Source organism: Pyrus communis, chromosome 14 (genome assembly GCF_963583255.1).
Source record: "Pyrus communis chromosome 14, drPyrComm1.1, whole genome shotgun sequence".
Classification (NCBI taxonomy): domain Eukaryota; kingdom Viridiplantae; phylum Streptophyta; class Magnoliopsida; order Rosales; family Rosaceae; genus Pyrus; species Pyrus communis.
The window spans coordinates 23,960,859-23,976,381 of record NC_084816.1 but is presented as its reverse complement, the minus strand read 5'-3'; the positions used below and the strand labels follow the sequence as shown (position 1 = coordinate 23,976,381).

The following is a 15,523-nucleotide window of genomic DNA, read 5'->3' as shown; positions in this document are numbered from 1 at the left end:
GACGATGCTCAATCGTGCAGCTGCGATTCGTTTGATCAGAACCCTAGTGCTGATGAGGTGCTCAATGATCTTGATGATCGTGATGACGACCATCGTTACGACGACAGGGAGGACGAGGAAGGAGAAGAAGAAGAGGAAGAAGAATGTTCATCAGTTGACAATCATCATCAAAGATGGAGTGGGGAAACAGTTGGGATGCCGTTGATGGGGGGACACCAGCTGAAATCAACTGCGTCTGTTGATTCGACGAAAGAGTTTGAGTTGTTGAATGAGGTGGAGAAGAGCAGGCTATTTTGGGAAACTTGCTTGGCCTCTTGAGACTTTGTTTGATTTCTGAGTCATCAAAATTTTCATCTTTGTTTTGTCTTTGTTCTTCAAGAAGTGGAGTGGAAGGGGAAAACTAAGCTTGGATATAAAAAGCAGGTTTAAATTACAGAAGAATTTGTGTTTAAAAACTATTTCCTGTATTTCAAGTGTTATAGTTTGAGTCGAGGAAACAACCTCTTGCAAAGCAAGGGTAAGGCTGTGTACGCTACACATTCCTCCTCCGATCCTTACAAAGCGCGGAGCCTTGTTAGCTTGGAGTCAGTTGTTTTAGCAATTGTACATAACAGATTCAGATATATGAATACATAATTGTTCTCATATCTCTCTCTTTCTCTCTTTCTCTCCAATTCTATCAGAGTGGCAATAGATTTGTAGGTTCTTATTCTGTTTTTATGACCATTATTGTTTTTTCAGTTTTATTTTTATTTTGTTTGATTGACATGTTCTTCTGACCACTTATATTACGTGAATGTTAACACAAGAATATTTTTCTTAAAATTTGTAAAAGAAGGAATTTAGTATATTGAACGTATAATCGCCCTTACTTATTTTAATTTTAGTGTCCATTCATCTCTATTTCTATTTGGGTCGTAACATATTATGTTTGCGCATATTTTCTTTATGGGGATTGTCCGAAATAGATGCTAACACGCGTACATATTTTAAAAAATGAGAAAGTTAATGGAAGTTTCGCACACATAACGTTCAAAACTCCAATCAGAGTTGTCTTTAGTTGACACACTGTCGAAAATGCGCACTGGATTCTGATGGACATATGCAACTGAAAAAGCAGTGGTTTTCTGATGAGATTGCTTTCCACTTTCTTCAACGTACAATATATGTTTAGAGGTCTAGTGGTAGATACAGTAGTTGTTCAACGAATCACATGTTCAAAAGAAAAAGCTAAATCCATATATTTGTTTAATTTTCTTTCTGGACATCCGTTTATGACGCATACCGCAATGCGGGATATACATTGCAGATATAGCGATAATTAGGTGAACCAGTCGAATATAAAGGATAAACAAGTGATGTACGCCATACATTGTTGTATGATAGAATTTTACATAAAATGTGTTAAATTTCAAACGCACGAAAAGGTTTCACTATGCATATTATGATAACAAGCGGAATTCAGACATTCAACAACAGACTTCCACAAAGTATCCACAACATGACAGAGAGACTCGACTTCAGGCCACAAATCTTTCTATAGAAATGCAAAGGTTAGAGTTCCTAACCATTACGGTCTAGTTCTACAAATCCAGCATAAGTTCAGCTCAAAGCTGAACCCTAACTTGCTAAACAAGTCACAATTCAAACCACAAGCAAGCTTTCCCAAGCTTGGTTCAACTAAATCATCTCACAAACCATTATATATACAGAAGAAACTTGACTGTGGAAAGCAAATTAAATCTCTAGGGAAAGTATGCTAAAATGAAGCGCTAGTGAATCAGCCTCCGCTTATCTGTCCACTATCTCTATTTTATTCGTGTTTGAACTTGATGCTGACGAAGGGATCTCCATATGAACATTAGTTTCCTCAGCTCCCATACATTTCCCAGATGGCACTTCCCCGTCACTCGTAGTACTGAAGGCGGAGTTCCCATTTTTGCTATCACAAAATGATGTGCCAGAGTCCATGTTGAAGCTCAAGCAACTTTGAGGGCTCAGATATTCCCTGTGCAACTCGCCTGTTGGTTGATCGGCCAGCACCAAGCTGTTTCCGGCAGTTTTGTTCTCCCCTAAGTGTCTTAACAAACACTCGGACTTCATCTTCATCTTCACTGCGGCGGATGGAGTGTGCGCTTTCTTCATAGTCTGATGTTGGTCCTTCTAATTCAGATCCAGTATCCATTTCCTGTTGACTATCATCAGAGTCTTCGTCGGTTTGAAAGAGGGGTTAACCGATCAATCTTAATCGTTGAGCAATACTAGAAAAAAGAACATCTTTTCTGATGTTCTAAATTACCTGAGTCATGTTTGGAGAGAAAACCATAGCAATATTTCGTGCATTCATTTTGTTCAATTCTTCTTCAACAACATCAGCCAGAAGATTGATTGCCCAGTTGAGCAGCGCGGCCTCAGTTGGCTTTAATTGCTTCACAAGCTCAACGGATTCCTGTTCTGTGTTGCACTGAAGAACTTCTTCCGGAGACAGTCCATCTAGTATTCCCGAAGGAAGTTCTCTAAACCAGGCTTTGATTAGGCCTGCCAAACAATGGACATTAAAGTCATCCGGCACAATGCCCCTGTTTAATTGGCTTCTCACAAGCTCCTCATGGCTGTTCTCGGGGTTTATACGAAATATTCCTTCTGCCTGAAACTTCCAAAGGGACTAGTAAGAAGACTGATAAGGATAAAAGAACCAAAATGCGGAAATTCACAAATGCACAAAAATTTTCTTACCTTCAATCCTTCTTGTGAGTATAATCTCTCCCGCATTAGCAAGAGAATAGTAGGGACACTATTCCCCTTTGAATCGAAAGACAGTTGCATTGACTCCGCTGAGACGCCAAACATGCTTGCACTGTAAAATTAGACTATTTACAAGTTAGACCATGCATCAAGCACAGGGAGATGAATTAGTATGGACTTCTTCCTTTTGTTACCTCAATCGGAACATCTAACTCCCCGTATAGCCTAACATTAGAACTTTTAGACACCTTGAAGAATAGGATACCTGAATACGATTATAATCCCATCTAGTCCTTGTCAGAATCGTGGGTAGCAAAATTGCAATAACCCAAAAATATCAAAGAAAGAACACACTCAATGTGATAAAATAGTTCGATTAAGTTTAAACCCTTGTCTAACACTACAATTTCTTCGAAACCAAGCATCTTCCCCGACCTCAAAACCCCACATCAGAAGCATAAGGAGCTCATGGAATAGCGACCTACGTCGGTTAAGCCAATTGGCCAAGGAAATGCGGCTGCCCCTCGCACCCGAGTTGGAATCTATCTCCCCGTAAATTAGAGTGGTTTAGAATGTCGCCTTGTCAAAAGAAAATGAGAGCTAACGAGCTCAAAACTCAAATGCAGTTTACTCTAATCATACATCCACACTCACGAAGCACCTTGCTTTTAACTTTCTAAGATTTGAAGAACAGCATAAAGAACAATAATTCAAACATTCTAAGCAAAACCCATGTCGGAATTCACAAATCTAGGACTACCCAAAAAACAAAAACAAGAACTTTACTCACCTGGCACTGGGAACTCCGCCTGGATTCTCAACCTCGAACTCCACCGTAAGGCCCAGAAACCCATTGAATCGATCAAATGTGACATGGGTAAGGTGCTGGACTTTCGTGGGCCACCCGATATCCATGTTGTAGACGGCGGAGATGACTTCTTCGCCTCTTTCGACATGGCAGGCCACCATGGATTTCCTCACAGCAACTAACAGAAGGGCTACCAGAGAGACCTGGTTCTGCTCTTCCTCTGAGCTCTTGTTCGCTCCTTTATCTCCTTCCCCATTTCCGCCACCTCCGCCGCCGCAACCGCCGGCCCTCGTCAGCAACACAAGCCCTGTCATCTCCCTCTCTCTCTGTAAAATTTTTTGGGTGTCACTGAAATGCCAATGACTTGCTGTTGGGTGAGAGAGAGAGAGAGTACAAGGCCTGGAGGGCCAAAGATAGTATAAGGCCATCTCCAACAAAGAATGCCCAAAGGCTTCGTTTTAGGTCTAAACCTTCAAGAAATTAATATTTTAATAAATAATGTAGGATTATATTTCTTACCATCTCCAATCGATGTTCAAATGATCATAGGGCCAAATATAACCCTGTGACAAAAAACTATCTCCAACCGAGGATCAAATGATCATAAGTCAAACATAATTTATTATTTAAATTTAAAAACTACAGTAACTTAAATTAAAAAACTAGAGTAACTTATATTTAAAAATTACAACTTATATTTAAAAACTACAACTTAAATTTAAATACTACAACAATTTAAATTTATAAGAAAAAATGAGATTTTTTTTAAAAACTACAACAACTTAAGTTTCATGTTGTTAAATTTTTTTTTTTTTATGTTGTGTAATTTTTATGTTGTTTAATGTTATTTAATGTTATTTAATATTGTGACATCCCACATCGCCCAGGGGAGTGATCCTTAAATGTATATTCTCATCCCTACCTAGCACGCCCTGATCTCGGTCGGGGTGTGTCAGTTTATCCACCCCCCTTAGGGGCCCGACGTCCTCGTCGGCACACACGCGACCAAGGTTAGGCTCTGATACCAAACTGACACACCCCGACCGAGACCAAGGCGTGCTGGCCGTCACTTCCACGTGACGGCCAGCATGCCCTGATCTCGGTCGGGGTGTGTCAAATATTGTTTCATGTTGTTTCATGTTACTTAATGTTGTTTAATGACTTAGGCCACCTCCACCCCTGGGCTATGGGCTAAATTTCACCCCCCCCCCCAAACTCAATTCAACCCAAGGGAAAACTTTGGGCTAAATGCTAAATGGGGAACTGAGGCTAGATTTCGTTCAAAATTTAGCCCAAAAGTCGGTGTGGGCCCCACCGAAAGGATTGCTTTTCAGCATTTGGGCGCCAAACGCAGCCCACAATGACGCCTAACACACAAGGCTTCCGACCGCCAGGGACCCACCCACGTGGGCCTGTCGGCCACGTTTCGCATAAGCCCCAACGACTCCTTCCATCCAACAGTCGTGATCATCAGGCCATTGGTTAATCCAATGGCCTAGATTCAAATTTCTTTTCTTTTTTTTGTTTTTATATTTATATATTATCGAATCCAACGGCTGAGATCGAATATAATCAAATCGAACAGTAAAATAAAAGATCTAACGACCCAAATTTAAATCCAACAGCTAAAATAATTAAAAAATGAAGCAAAGAGAAATTTAAATCCATCTCCTTCTTTTGGAAGGCCCCCAGGGAGAGATAAGCAAAAGGAAGCAACGGTTAATGAAAGTTAAAAGTTTGGTGTTGAACTGTGACATCCCACATCACCAAGGGAGTGATCCTTAAATGTATATTCCCATCCCTACCTAGCACGAGGCCTTTTGGGAGCTCATTAGCTTCGGGTTCCATGGGAACTATGAAGTTAAGCGAGTAGCGCGCGAGAGCATTCCCAGGATGGGTGACCCATCGGGAAGTTCTCGTGTGAGTTCTCAGAAACAAAGCCGTGAGGGCGTGGTCGAGGCCCAAAGCGGACAATATCGTGCTACGGTGGTGGAGCGGGCCCGGGAAGCGTTCCGCCCCGAGCCGGGATGTGACAAATTGGTATCAGAGCCTAACCCTGGCTGCGGTGTGCCGACGAGGACGTCGGGCCCCTAAGGGGGGTGGATTGTGACATCCCACATCACCCAGGGGAGTGATCCTTAAATGTATATTCCCATCTCTACCTAGCACGAGGCCTTTTGGGAGCTCATTAGCTTCGGGTTCCATGGGAACTATGAAGTTAAGCGAGTAGCGCGCGAGAGCATTCCCAGGATGGGTGACCCATCGGGAAGTTCTCGTGTGAGTTCTCAGAAACAAAGCCGTGAGGGCGTGGTCGAGGCCCAAAGCGGACAATATCGTGCTACGGTGGTGGAGCGGGCCCAGGAAGCGTTCCGCCCCGAGCCGGGATGTGACATGAACAGTTGGTGAAAGTTGAAAGCTTGCTTTGTGGAAAATTTAGTGATTTTTCAATATTTATCAAAATTTAAATATATTTTAGATTAAAATGTTCATAAAATTAATTTACGATAGTCTACATATTTATTTAAAAAAATTTAATTTAAGAAAAAAATTAGCCTAAGTTCATTCTTTAATAATCCTGGGCTAAAATTTTAGGCCAGAAGGGTTAGAGCAGAAAAGCTGTTTCTGAGCTAAAAGCTAAATTTTCCGAGCTAAAAATTTTGGCTTTTAGCCCAGGGGTTAGAGATGGTCTTAGTTGACGAATTAAAAAAAAATTAAAAAAAATTGTAAAAAAAAAAATTCAAATATAATGGCTAGTTGACGTCAGCAACTAGCCGTTGCATTCAAACTTTGGCCCGCCCCAGGGCTGGCTGGCTAGCTGGGTTGGGCAACCGGTTGGTCCTTTAGTTCTTTTTTGTTTTGTGGGGCTGACGAGCCCTTTGCCTCGACCCTCAGTTGGAGACGATTTTCAAGCTATTTTTGACCCTCAGATTCTCTGAACCCTTGGATTAGAGATGACCTAAATCTCAGTCGCATGTGAGAGTGTGAGGGTAGCTTTGAATTACTTTGAAGAGACGGTGAGAGGGTTTTTGAAGTTCCAACTTGTTTTCAGAGTTCAAAGGGCCACTCGTTTCAAATTTTCACTTCATCTGCAGCGTTTGGTGACTTTGACCTCCTAATTGATAGTAATAACACTGGTGCCACTAGCTTTTGGTTTTTGTAGAAGCACAAGTCTTGACTGAATTAATTGAAGTCAATGGTTGACAACTTGATATCACTTATTTACATCACAATTTACAATGAAGCATTGAGAATAGGAGAAAACAGCCTTTAAATGTGTGTTTTGTATTTTTTGGTTGGCTGGAAAATTCTCCAATAAAGAGATGTAAATTATACATCTTGGCCGAAAAATGTAAATAAAAACTTAAATATACAGTATACTTTTGTTTTAGGGAATTATTATTGGCACTCCAAAAATCTTATTCTACACTCCAAACTTTTTATATTTGGAAAGAAAAATACACTTGTGAAGAATGTAGAATGAGATTTTTGGAGAGCCAATAACACTTCCCTTGTTTTATATCTATCAGTGATGGGTCCCGTCATCAAAAGAGAGAAAATTAAATAAGATCTTAAATTTATATTTCTCTCATTGGAGTAGAACTCTCATCTACGTCTCCTGAAAGTGTAAAATATAATGTAAATACCGTTTTTGCATTTCTCTATTGAAGATACTTGAGTATCCGACCCAAAAAAAAGGAGATAATAGGATAAATTAGCAATACCCTCTACTTTTAGATCTGTTATATCAATTTGTTATATCAACTTTCAATTTGGTTTTGAATAGGCAAAAATATTCTATAGTTGGATAAAAGTAATTGATCGTAGGATCTCAAATAAAATGGAAAAGACATTTTATCATACGTCAATGTATAGTATAAATTGTTTTTCAAGTGGTTTAAATTTAGAATTTGGATCCCATTCGGATTCAAATTGTAGGGATTCTAAGAATCCTCATATCTTAACCATTCATTGTGCATCATGCAATCAGAACTCATTTGACTTTTTTTTATTTAAAATTAAACATAAATAGTATCTAACGAAAACTGGCTACATGATATACGATGAACGGCTAGAATGTGGGGATCCTTAGGATCCCCACAAAGTGGATCGAAAAAGGATCCTCTTCCTTAAATTTACTCATTAATTTAAACAATACTTCATAATGTTTTAGAAATTATCCAACTTACATTTAGCCGCTAATTTTTTATTTTTTATTTTTAAAAAAATGAGACAATTGGTGTCAAGCTACGGTTATTTATCTTTTCGGGGGCTATGAAGATTCATAAAGGCATTTCAACATCTCCTTAACCACAAGTTTGATTTCCACACCAACAACGAGTTCCGAACCCAAAACCTTTAATTTTTAATTTTAAAGAAACCTTGTAATCCACTCTTTAGTATTTACCACGGACCATCAGCTTCTAGTTCATTTAGCCGCTAAATTGAGGTCAACGATACCTCGATAGTAATTATGACCAAAGGTTGAAGTCAAAATGTCATTTAACAGAAAAAATCATGGGGTTGGATTTGGGAAAGAAAACAATTCGAATTTGTGGTAGATCGGACCGTTGAGAAAGTAGCGGGCCCGCAAGTAACGACAGGTTTGATTTGTCCAAAGTGGAGGGGCTTTTTAGGCCATTCGCGTGAAGAAAATGGATTGAGCTTTTTGTTTTTTATTCTACTTTCCCAAATATATTATATTAATTATTACCTTTCCAAAAAAATGTTTGGAATTTATTTGTGTTGAACACTTGGGACCCAATGAAGGTCTTGGTTTCTTGAACATTTGATTTGAGAGCTCCATTGTTGTAATTTTAGTTTATTTAGTAATGCCCAGAGAGTATAAGTTAAAATGGTTGCAACAACAGAAATTTTTTAATGTGCTGAGAATAAAGTTTAATATAATAAGTGTCAAAATACAATTTGTTGAATTTTCTTTTTCCAGCTTCCATTCAATTGCATTATTACACTTTGTGCTAGACTTCCGACACACTGAAAAATCTCATATCACAATTATATTTTCTACATAGAAGTTTTCTTTTTGGTGTTCTTCCTTTCTAGTTTGGAAATTTTAAAATTTTTTGAAATTTGAATAGAAAAATAAAACACTTTGAAAACAGGAAATAATTTCACAAACTCATTGGCATTTTCCACTTTTGCACACCTATGTTCATGTATGTACGTTCATTCACTTGATTTATTCAATTAAGGCCTAGAAATAAAGAGGGGTGCATAAGAGGAGACAATTATAATGGAAAATCATTTCCCTTCAAAAAATTCATTAGCCCTTTAACTTTTCATAGGGTAAACGGAAATTTCATTACCAAAAAAGGTACATTGTATATCAAGTAACTTGTAAAAGAGTAGCCTCGTCAAAGCTTTACTCAAGGAAAACCACATGAACAAAATCTGGGTAAAAGAAAAAGAGTACCACACATGTCAAAATAACAATCAACAAAACAACATTGATCGAAAGTCTCACAGTCATAAATCCATAAACTATAATGATCCAATATTCGTTCTTAAGGAGAGTTCACAAAAACAAAAGTATAAGCTCTATTTCACGTAGGTTATTTTCTAGTTGACCAAGTTGTGCCATAGTTCATAACAGGCAATGTCATTGACCACCACCGTCTATAGCTAATAGAATAGTAGTCAAAGAAATCTCAAAACATCGTGTCTGAACAGTAGACTAATTCAAAAAAATATATACTTCTTCTAAGCATGGTATTAGCAATCTTCCACATTTTGGTTCCAAATTATTGGTGAGATAAATATTTGTTCATGGGGAATAATATTTCTTAATCATGTTTTGGAGAATTGTCAAGCTTTTACAACTATTCACGATTCATGCTTTTTGTCCACAATGTATAAGTCAACTATCCTTTTTCCATTGCTAATAGAGTTAACCTTCTAATCCTTTAAATTAATCATGTTTCCGCTAAATCATGCATGTTTTTCGTCTTATGAAATATTATGCAGGTAATTTAAAAATAAAAGGCAAAGAAAACAATAGTTTTCGGCACAAAATACAAGGGATACCACATTCGAGTACTATTCTTCCAGCTGGTTTCTTGCAGATGATGACCGACCAGATTAAACTAGTGTGTGTGTGTGTGTGTGTGTGTGTGTGTGTATATATAGAACACGCGACTTTCACGGCCTTAAAACCGCGTAGTCATTAATTATCCTAGGTTAAGCTTGCATTAGATCTTAAAAAGTCAAGCTCAACAAGCTTAGATGGATGAACTTCAAGAAGAGAGGAAAGTTGACCATAATACTTACGACTAAGAGCAATAGCTACCACATTAGCACGATCAGGATGATACTCAATTGTATAGTTGTACTCATTGATTAGCTCTAGGGGTGCAACTCGGACAGGTTGAGCTGGTTGGAAGATAAATCCAATCCTAACCCAACTTTTACAATTCAGGTTCAGATTTGGGTTCGGTTTTATTCGGGTTCATTTGGGCTCGGGTTTAATTAGGTTGGGTTTGGGTTTCCCAACTTTTTTCAAGTTTTATCTTGTAAATAAAAAAAATTAAACTAAGTAGCATCAAGGCTAGCCTACTCTAATTTCATAAATCAATCTACTATAAAGCTTTAGGATTTAGAGACTACAAATATTGGTTGACTAATCAAAGTGTCTTATTCCCTAAAAGTTTAAGTGACTATAAAAGGGTAATTTATTAAAAAAAAAATAGAAAGGGTGTTGGTATTTGGACTTGGCACACTTGGGATGTAGTATGAGCATTAATTGATATGGGTTATAATCTGGTTAGATTGGATTTGGTTAGTCTGGTTAGGTTGGGGATGGACGGGCAAATGATCAACCCAACGCAACCCAATCAATAAACAGGTTGAAATTGGGTTGGGTTTGGACGGGTTATAACTAAAAAAAACCCGCTTGTTCGGGTTTAAAGTTGAGTTGGACATGGACGGTTTCGGATTGGCCCAACCCAAGCTGCACCCCTAATTAGCTCCATCCATCTCCGTTGTCTCAGATTAAGATCTTTCAAATAGATACTTCAAGCTCTTGTGATCAGTAAAGAAACTGAGTTTAGCCTTTGTGTTTTGTATTTTGGAAGAACTCAATCCTCATTATTTTTATGTGAGAAGGGAAGTAAACACGTATTAGCATTTCCTTACTAAGCCAAAATGCAGCTAATTAACTTGCTTAAACACATAACTAATAATGCAGATTCAGAACGAATAAAAATATGCTAATTATTGAGTCAACCACATATTTTTTTAGAATAAGTGTAGTTGTTTTTTTTAAATGACATCAAATATTTAGTTAAATGTATCTCACTTGGTGTTAGACACAAAGTCGCCTATAAAAGGAACAGTATGGTTTTGTACAATGCATTATCGATTGGAAACCTTAGAAGTTTACGAGATGAAGGTTAATATTCTCTTACTCATCTGTGTAGTTTCCGGCATTCTCGTGGCCTGCGAAGGAGGCCAGCTGAGGAAGTGTTTCTACGAAAAGACCTGTCCTTCGGCCGAGAATATTGTCAGAGATGTCACCTGGAACCATGTCTCTAGTAATCCCAGATTGCCTGCAAAGCTATTGAGAATGCATTTCCACGACTGTTTTGTCAGGGTAAGCTATTCATATATGCATGCTTGTATAGCTATCCTTAAAAGCGTACTTAGAGCAGTAATATCGTTTATAAGAAAATAATTGTGCTGTACATGTTCATGACCTCATATATATGCACGCATGTATGCTTGCTTAGATACATGCAGCCACCACCCAAAATGTTTCTGAACTGGAACTTATAATTTGAAATGAGTAACAATTTTATGCCGCGAGTCGTCTAACTTGCTTGACCAAATGCATGGAATCTCCTGCAGGGTTGTGATGGCTCAATTTTGTTAAATTCAACAGCAAACAACACGGCAGAGAAGGCAGCAGTTCCAAACTTAACCTTGTCAGGTTTCGATGTCATCGACGATATCAAAGAAATTCTAGAGCAGAAGTGTCCAGGAGTAGTCTCTTGTGCTGACATCTTGGCTTTGGCTGCTAGGGACTCCGTTTCGTTCCAAGTAATTTACTAATTAGATATGGGACTAATTTGTTTTACATCATAAAATATTTTCAATAATAAGATTGCGCTCCAGCTGACCTTACTTAGTGAGATAAAACTTTGTTGTTGTATTAAGATTGCGCTCATGTATGCGTGGTATGTATAACTTTTGCAGTACAATAAAACAATGTGGGAAGTGCTCACGGGGAGAAGAGACGGCACAATTTCTCGAGTTAGGGAGGCCTTGATTAACATTCCGGCACCTATCTTCAATTTCACCCAACTCAAACAGAGTTTTGCCAGCAAGAATCTTACCGTGCATGACCTTGTGGTTTTATCAGGTACATTTACTAGCAAATTAATGAGGTATTCTCCGTGCAGGACGTCACGCTCACGTCTTACACGTTGAGAAAACTTTACTTCTACTAAATATTCTTCAACTTTGATTCCATTTACATATATTGTTCGTTTAAAGTTTCGATTTTAGGCGTTTAGTATTGATCAGATTTTGGGCTTTAAACCTGTCATCCAAGTAACCAATCCGAGACTAGAAATTAGAAACCTAAATACTAAGCTCGACAAGGTGATTTTAGACCCACAAACAGCCAACCATGTCAATAAATGAGATCAAACTTGAAGAAAAATAGAAGCGAGGTTAAAAACACGGCGTCCTGCACAGATCACGACTGCAAATTCCTAATTAAGGGGATACATAACTGACCAATCTTACATACAATTACGTAGGTGGACACACAATTGGAGTAGGCGGCTGCCCAACCTTCAGCAACAGGCTCTACAACTTCACCGGAAAGGGTGATCAGGACCCTTCTTTGGATGCAACCTATGCTGCATTCCTAAAGACCAAATGCCGAAGCCTCAACGACACTACAACATTCGTGGAAATGGATCCCGGGAGCGCTCGAAACTTTGACAGCAGCTACTACACCGTCGTCAAGCAGCGCAAGGGTCTCTTCCAATCTGATGTAGCCCTTTTAACAAACAAGGGTGCCAGCAATATCGTCACAGAATTGGAGGACCGTAACAAGTTCTTCACGGAGTTTGCACAGTCAATGAAAAGGATGGGAGCCGTTGAGGTCCTTACAGGCACGTCCGGCCAGATCAGGAAGAAATGTTGGGCTGTGAATTCCAGTTAATCAAATTATCGGTTGTAGCCATGAATAATGTACGTAGCCTTCCAAAACATAAAGAAAAATGTTGGGCTTTTTACCAATCACTCATTGTTTCTCAAGCAATGTACTCCGTTACCTTTGTATTAATGTTTTCAACTTGTGATTAATCTTTGAACAACTCATAACCAGATTAAGAATTGACAGACATTCATCCTACGTAAAGTACCAATGATCTCGTAGGGTTACCAAGTTCGCTGACACGCCTAAAATTAGGCTAATGACGATGAGAAAAGACATTACACTTGATCGTCGCCAAAGGCACGAAAAAATTTAAAAACATGTCCTTCACCACGAAGAACTTGATAAGGAAGTTGTAGGAAACGACATGTAGTTCACCATGCGAGCTCTCTCAGTCTCCGCTTTGGCTGAAAGCTTCATCATATATTGCTTGAATGGAGATGCTGGAAACTGAGATTTTGTGACTTGTGGGGACGAAAATCGAAAAGGTTATTTTGGGAACTCGATGGAAAGTGACCGTGGTGGATTATCTGAGTATCTGAGAGTGAGTGGGTGGGTTGTGATTTGCAGAATAAGAAGAAGAATGAGGAAGAACACATGCAGTCACTAAATAGATTAGGGGTGGAAAAAATTCCCAAAAATCCCGAACCGAACCGAAAAAATCTCGATCCCAAACCAAAAATTTCCCAAACCGAAATTCCCGAAATTTTTGGGATGCTATCCCGAACTGATCCCAAAATTTCGGTATGGGATTCGGGATTGGCTTCTCGATATTTCAGGAATCCCATACCGAACCGAAAATATATAATATTAATTATTATATATATATTATTCTTTTATAATTGATGCTAGTAGTTTCTAATTCATGCTCTGCAACCTGGAATACCCTACACCTTGCATATTTTTCATGTTTTGTTTGATATTCATGTGGATTTTATTATTGCTGCTACCATGGCTGATGATTTTAGAAGGCTTGATTCTTTTGTCTCTCAACATATTGCAAAAAGGGTTTAATTAATTTGAATTTTGACTATGATAAAAACAGTCAGGCATGCCAGTGTTCAATTAAATGGTAATGTGAATGAAATGAAATTCCTAGTTCATGAATGTGTTCTTGAATTATATATTTGAAGAACAATTCATAATTTCATATTTCAATTTGGGATTCCCGATTTGTCCCAAAATCCCGAAAATATTTCGGGATTCCTGAAATTTGGGATTCCCGAAAATTTGGTTTGGGATTGGTCTTCAAATTCCCGTCCCGAAAAATTTTGGTTTGGGATTCGGGATACTAGTTTCGGTATGGTATCCCATACCGAACCACCCCTAAAATAGATGGGTGAGTGCGGTTGAAAAAGATTCCGCTTCAATTCAAATGCACCCAAGATTGAAGATTATTAACGGGTTTACTGGTGGCCCAAGTCCGAACCTGCTCTAAAAGAAGCATGCATAAAATTATAACGTAATTTTTGTTCTTTCGATATTATGTAGAAGATTTTCTTGTCATAGAAGCAATACTCTACTTGTTACATTTGGAGCAAGATGAGTTATACATCCGCCGGTGAAAAATGCACTAAGCTAGGGCTCGGGTTTATAATCCATCAAGATAAAGGAAGGAAATTGGTGTTGGAAATTATAAAGTATTTTAGAGATTTAACTTAATTAGAGATTTGATTTAATTACGGATTTGATATGAAGTGTTTTTTGCAAAAAGCACCATTTAGGTGCTTCTTTCAAAAAACATCAGTTATGTATTTCTTCCAAAAAACACTTTAAGTACTTTTGGAACCCAAAACATTTTCTCTAAAAACGCTTTCAGTGATTTCAAAAGCACTTCCAAACAAGTCCTAAAACTCTTTAGCTATCCACACATGTTCTCTTTGAATATATATATTTAGAATTTGATAAACAATAAAATGTTTAAAGTTTGTTAAAATAACGCGTATTTTTAAAGATGTTAAGTTTAACTAGATAGCTGAAATAATCTTTTCAACACTTATTCAATAAGGTAATTTAACAAAAATTTGAAGAGACTCTTGGAAATGCTTTTCTTGAAATTCTCAGATAGTTCGATAATCATTCGTTTAGACTATCTCCAACCGGATGGGCCAAAATATGGCTCTTTTAACACAAAACTCATCTCCAATGAAGGGTTTGACCAAAAAAATTTGGGACCCACAGGACAAAATCCAGCCATATAGACAGCGGGTTGAGCATCCTTAGCCAACCAACCAGCCCGAAAAGCTGAGCCTAGCTGTCAATAACCCACATGTTAGCTGACGTCAGCTAGTTGTTGGATTTGAATTTTATTTTCTTTTAAAATGAAATTTAAAAATTAAAAAAAAAACTAAAAATTATAATTTTTTTCCTATAAATATCTAAGTCATTTCTACATCATTTTCACCCTTCCGTACTATCTTATCTGATTTTATTTTAATTCTTCACATTCTTTAAACTCATATCCGAAAAATTAATCTTTTTTTTAAGCAAAAAAAAAAAAAAAAAAAACATAGCATTCCGAAAAATTATGAAGATTACATAAATATAAGAAATATGGAGAGTTACTCATTTCTAAATATGATAATTTAATTCAATTAATTAATAAAGTTAAAGAACAAACTTAAAAATAATAAATTATTGAGGGGGCTAAAAAATAGCCACCTTTGGTTGGAGATGGTATATAAATATGGCCGAGCACTATTAATTAAAAAATAATTTCTTACAGAACTATAATCTAGATTGGAACTAAACATAGCCCTTTCGATTGAAGTTGACCATATCTGGTTATT

General features: G+C 37.7%; 1 protein-coding gene and 1 pseudogene across 1 annotated transcript; one reads left to right on the top strand and one right to left on the bottom strand.

The window, feature by feature from the left end:
- Positions 1-1,295: 1,295 nt before the first annotated feature.
- Positions 1,296-3,907, bottom strand: LOC137715068 (rho GTPase-activating protein 2-like; annotated as a pseudogene).
- A 7,045-nt stretch (positions 3,908-10,952) lies between these two features.
- On the top strand, positions 10,953-12,740 carry LOC137714804 (peroxidase 3-like). The gene is made up of 4 exons (XM_068453939.1): positions 10,953-11,159; positions 11,414-11,605; positions 11,762-11,927; positions 12,331-12,740. Exons 1-4 carry the CDS (start codon positions 10,953-10,955, stop codon positions 12,738-12,740), a joined length of 975 nt encoding a protein of 324 aa, XP_068310040.1.
- Positions 12,741-15,523: the final 2,783 nt, after the last annotated feature.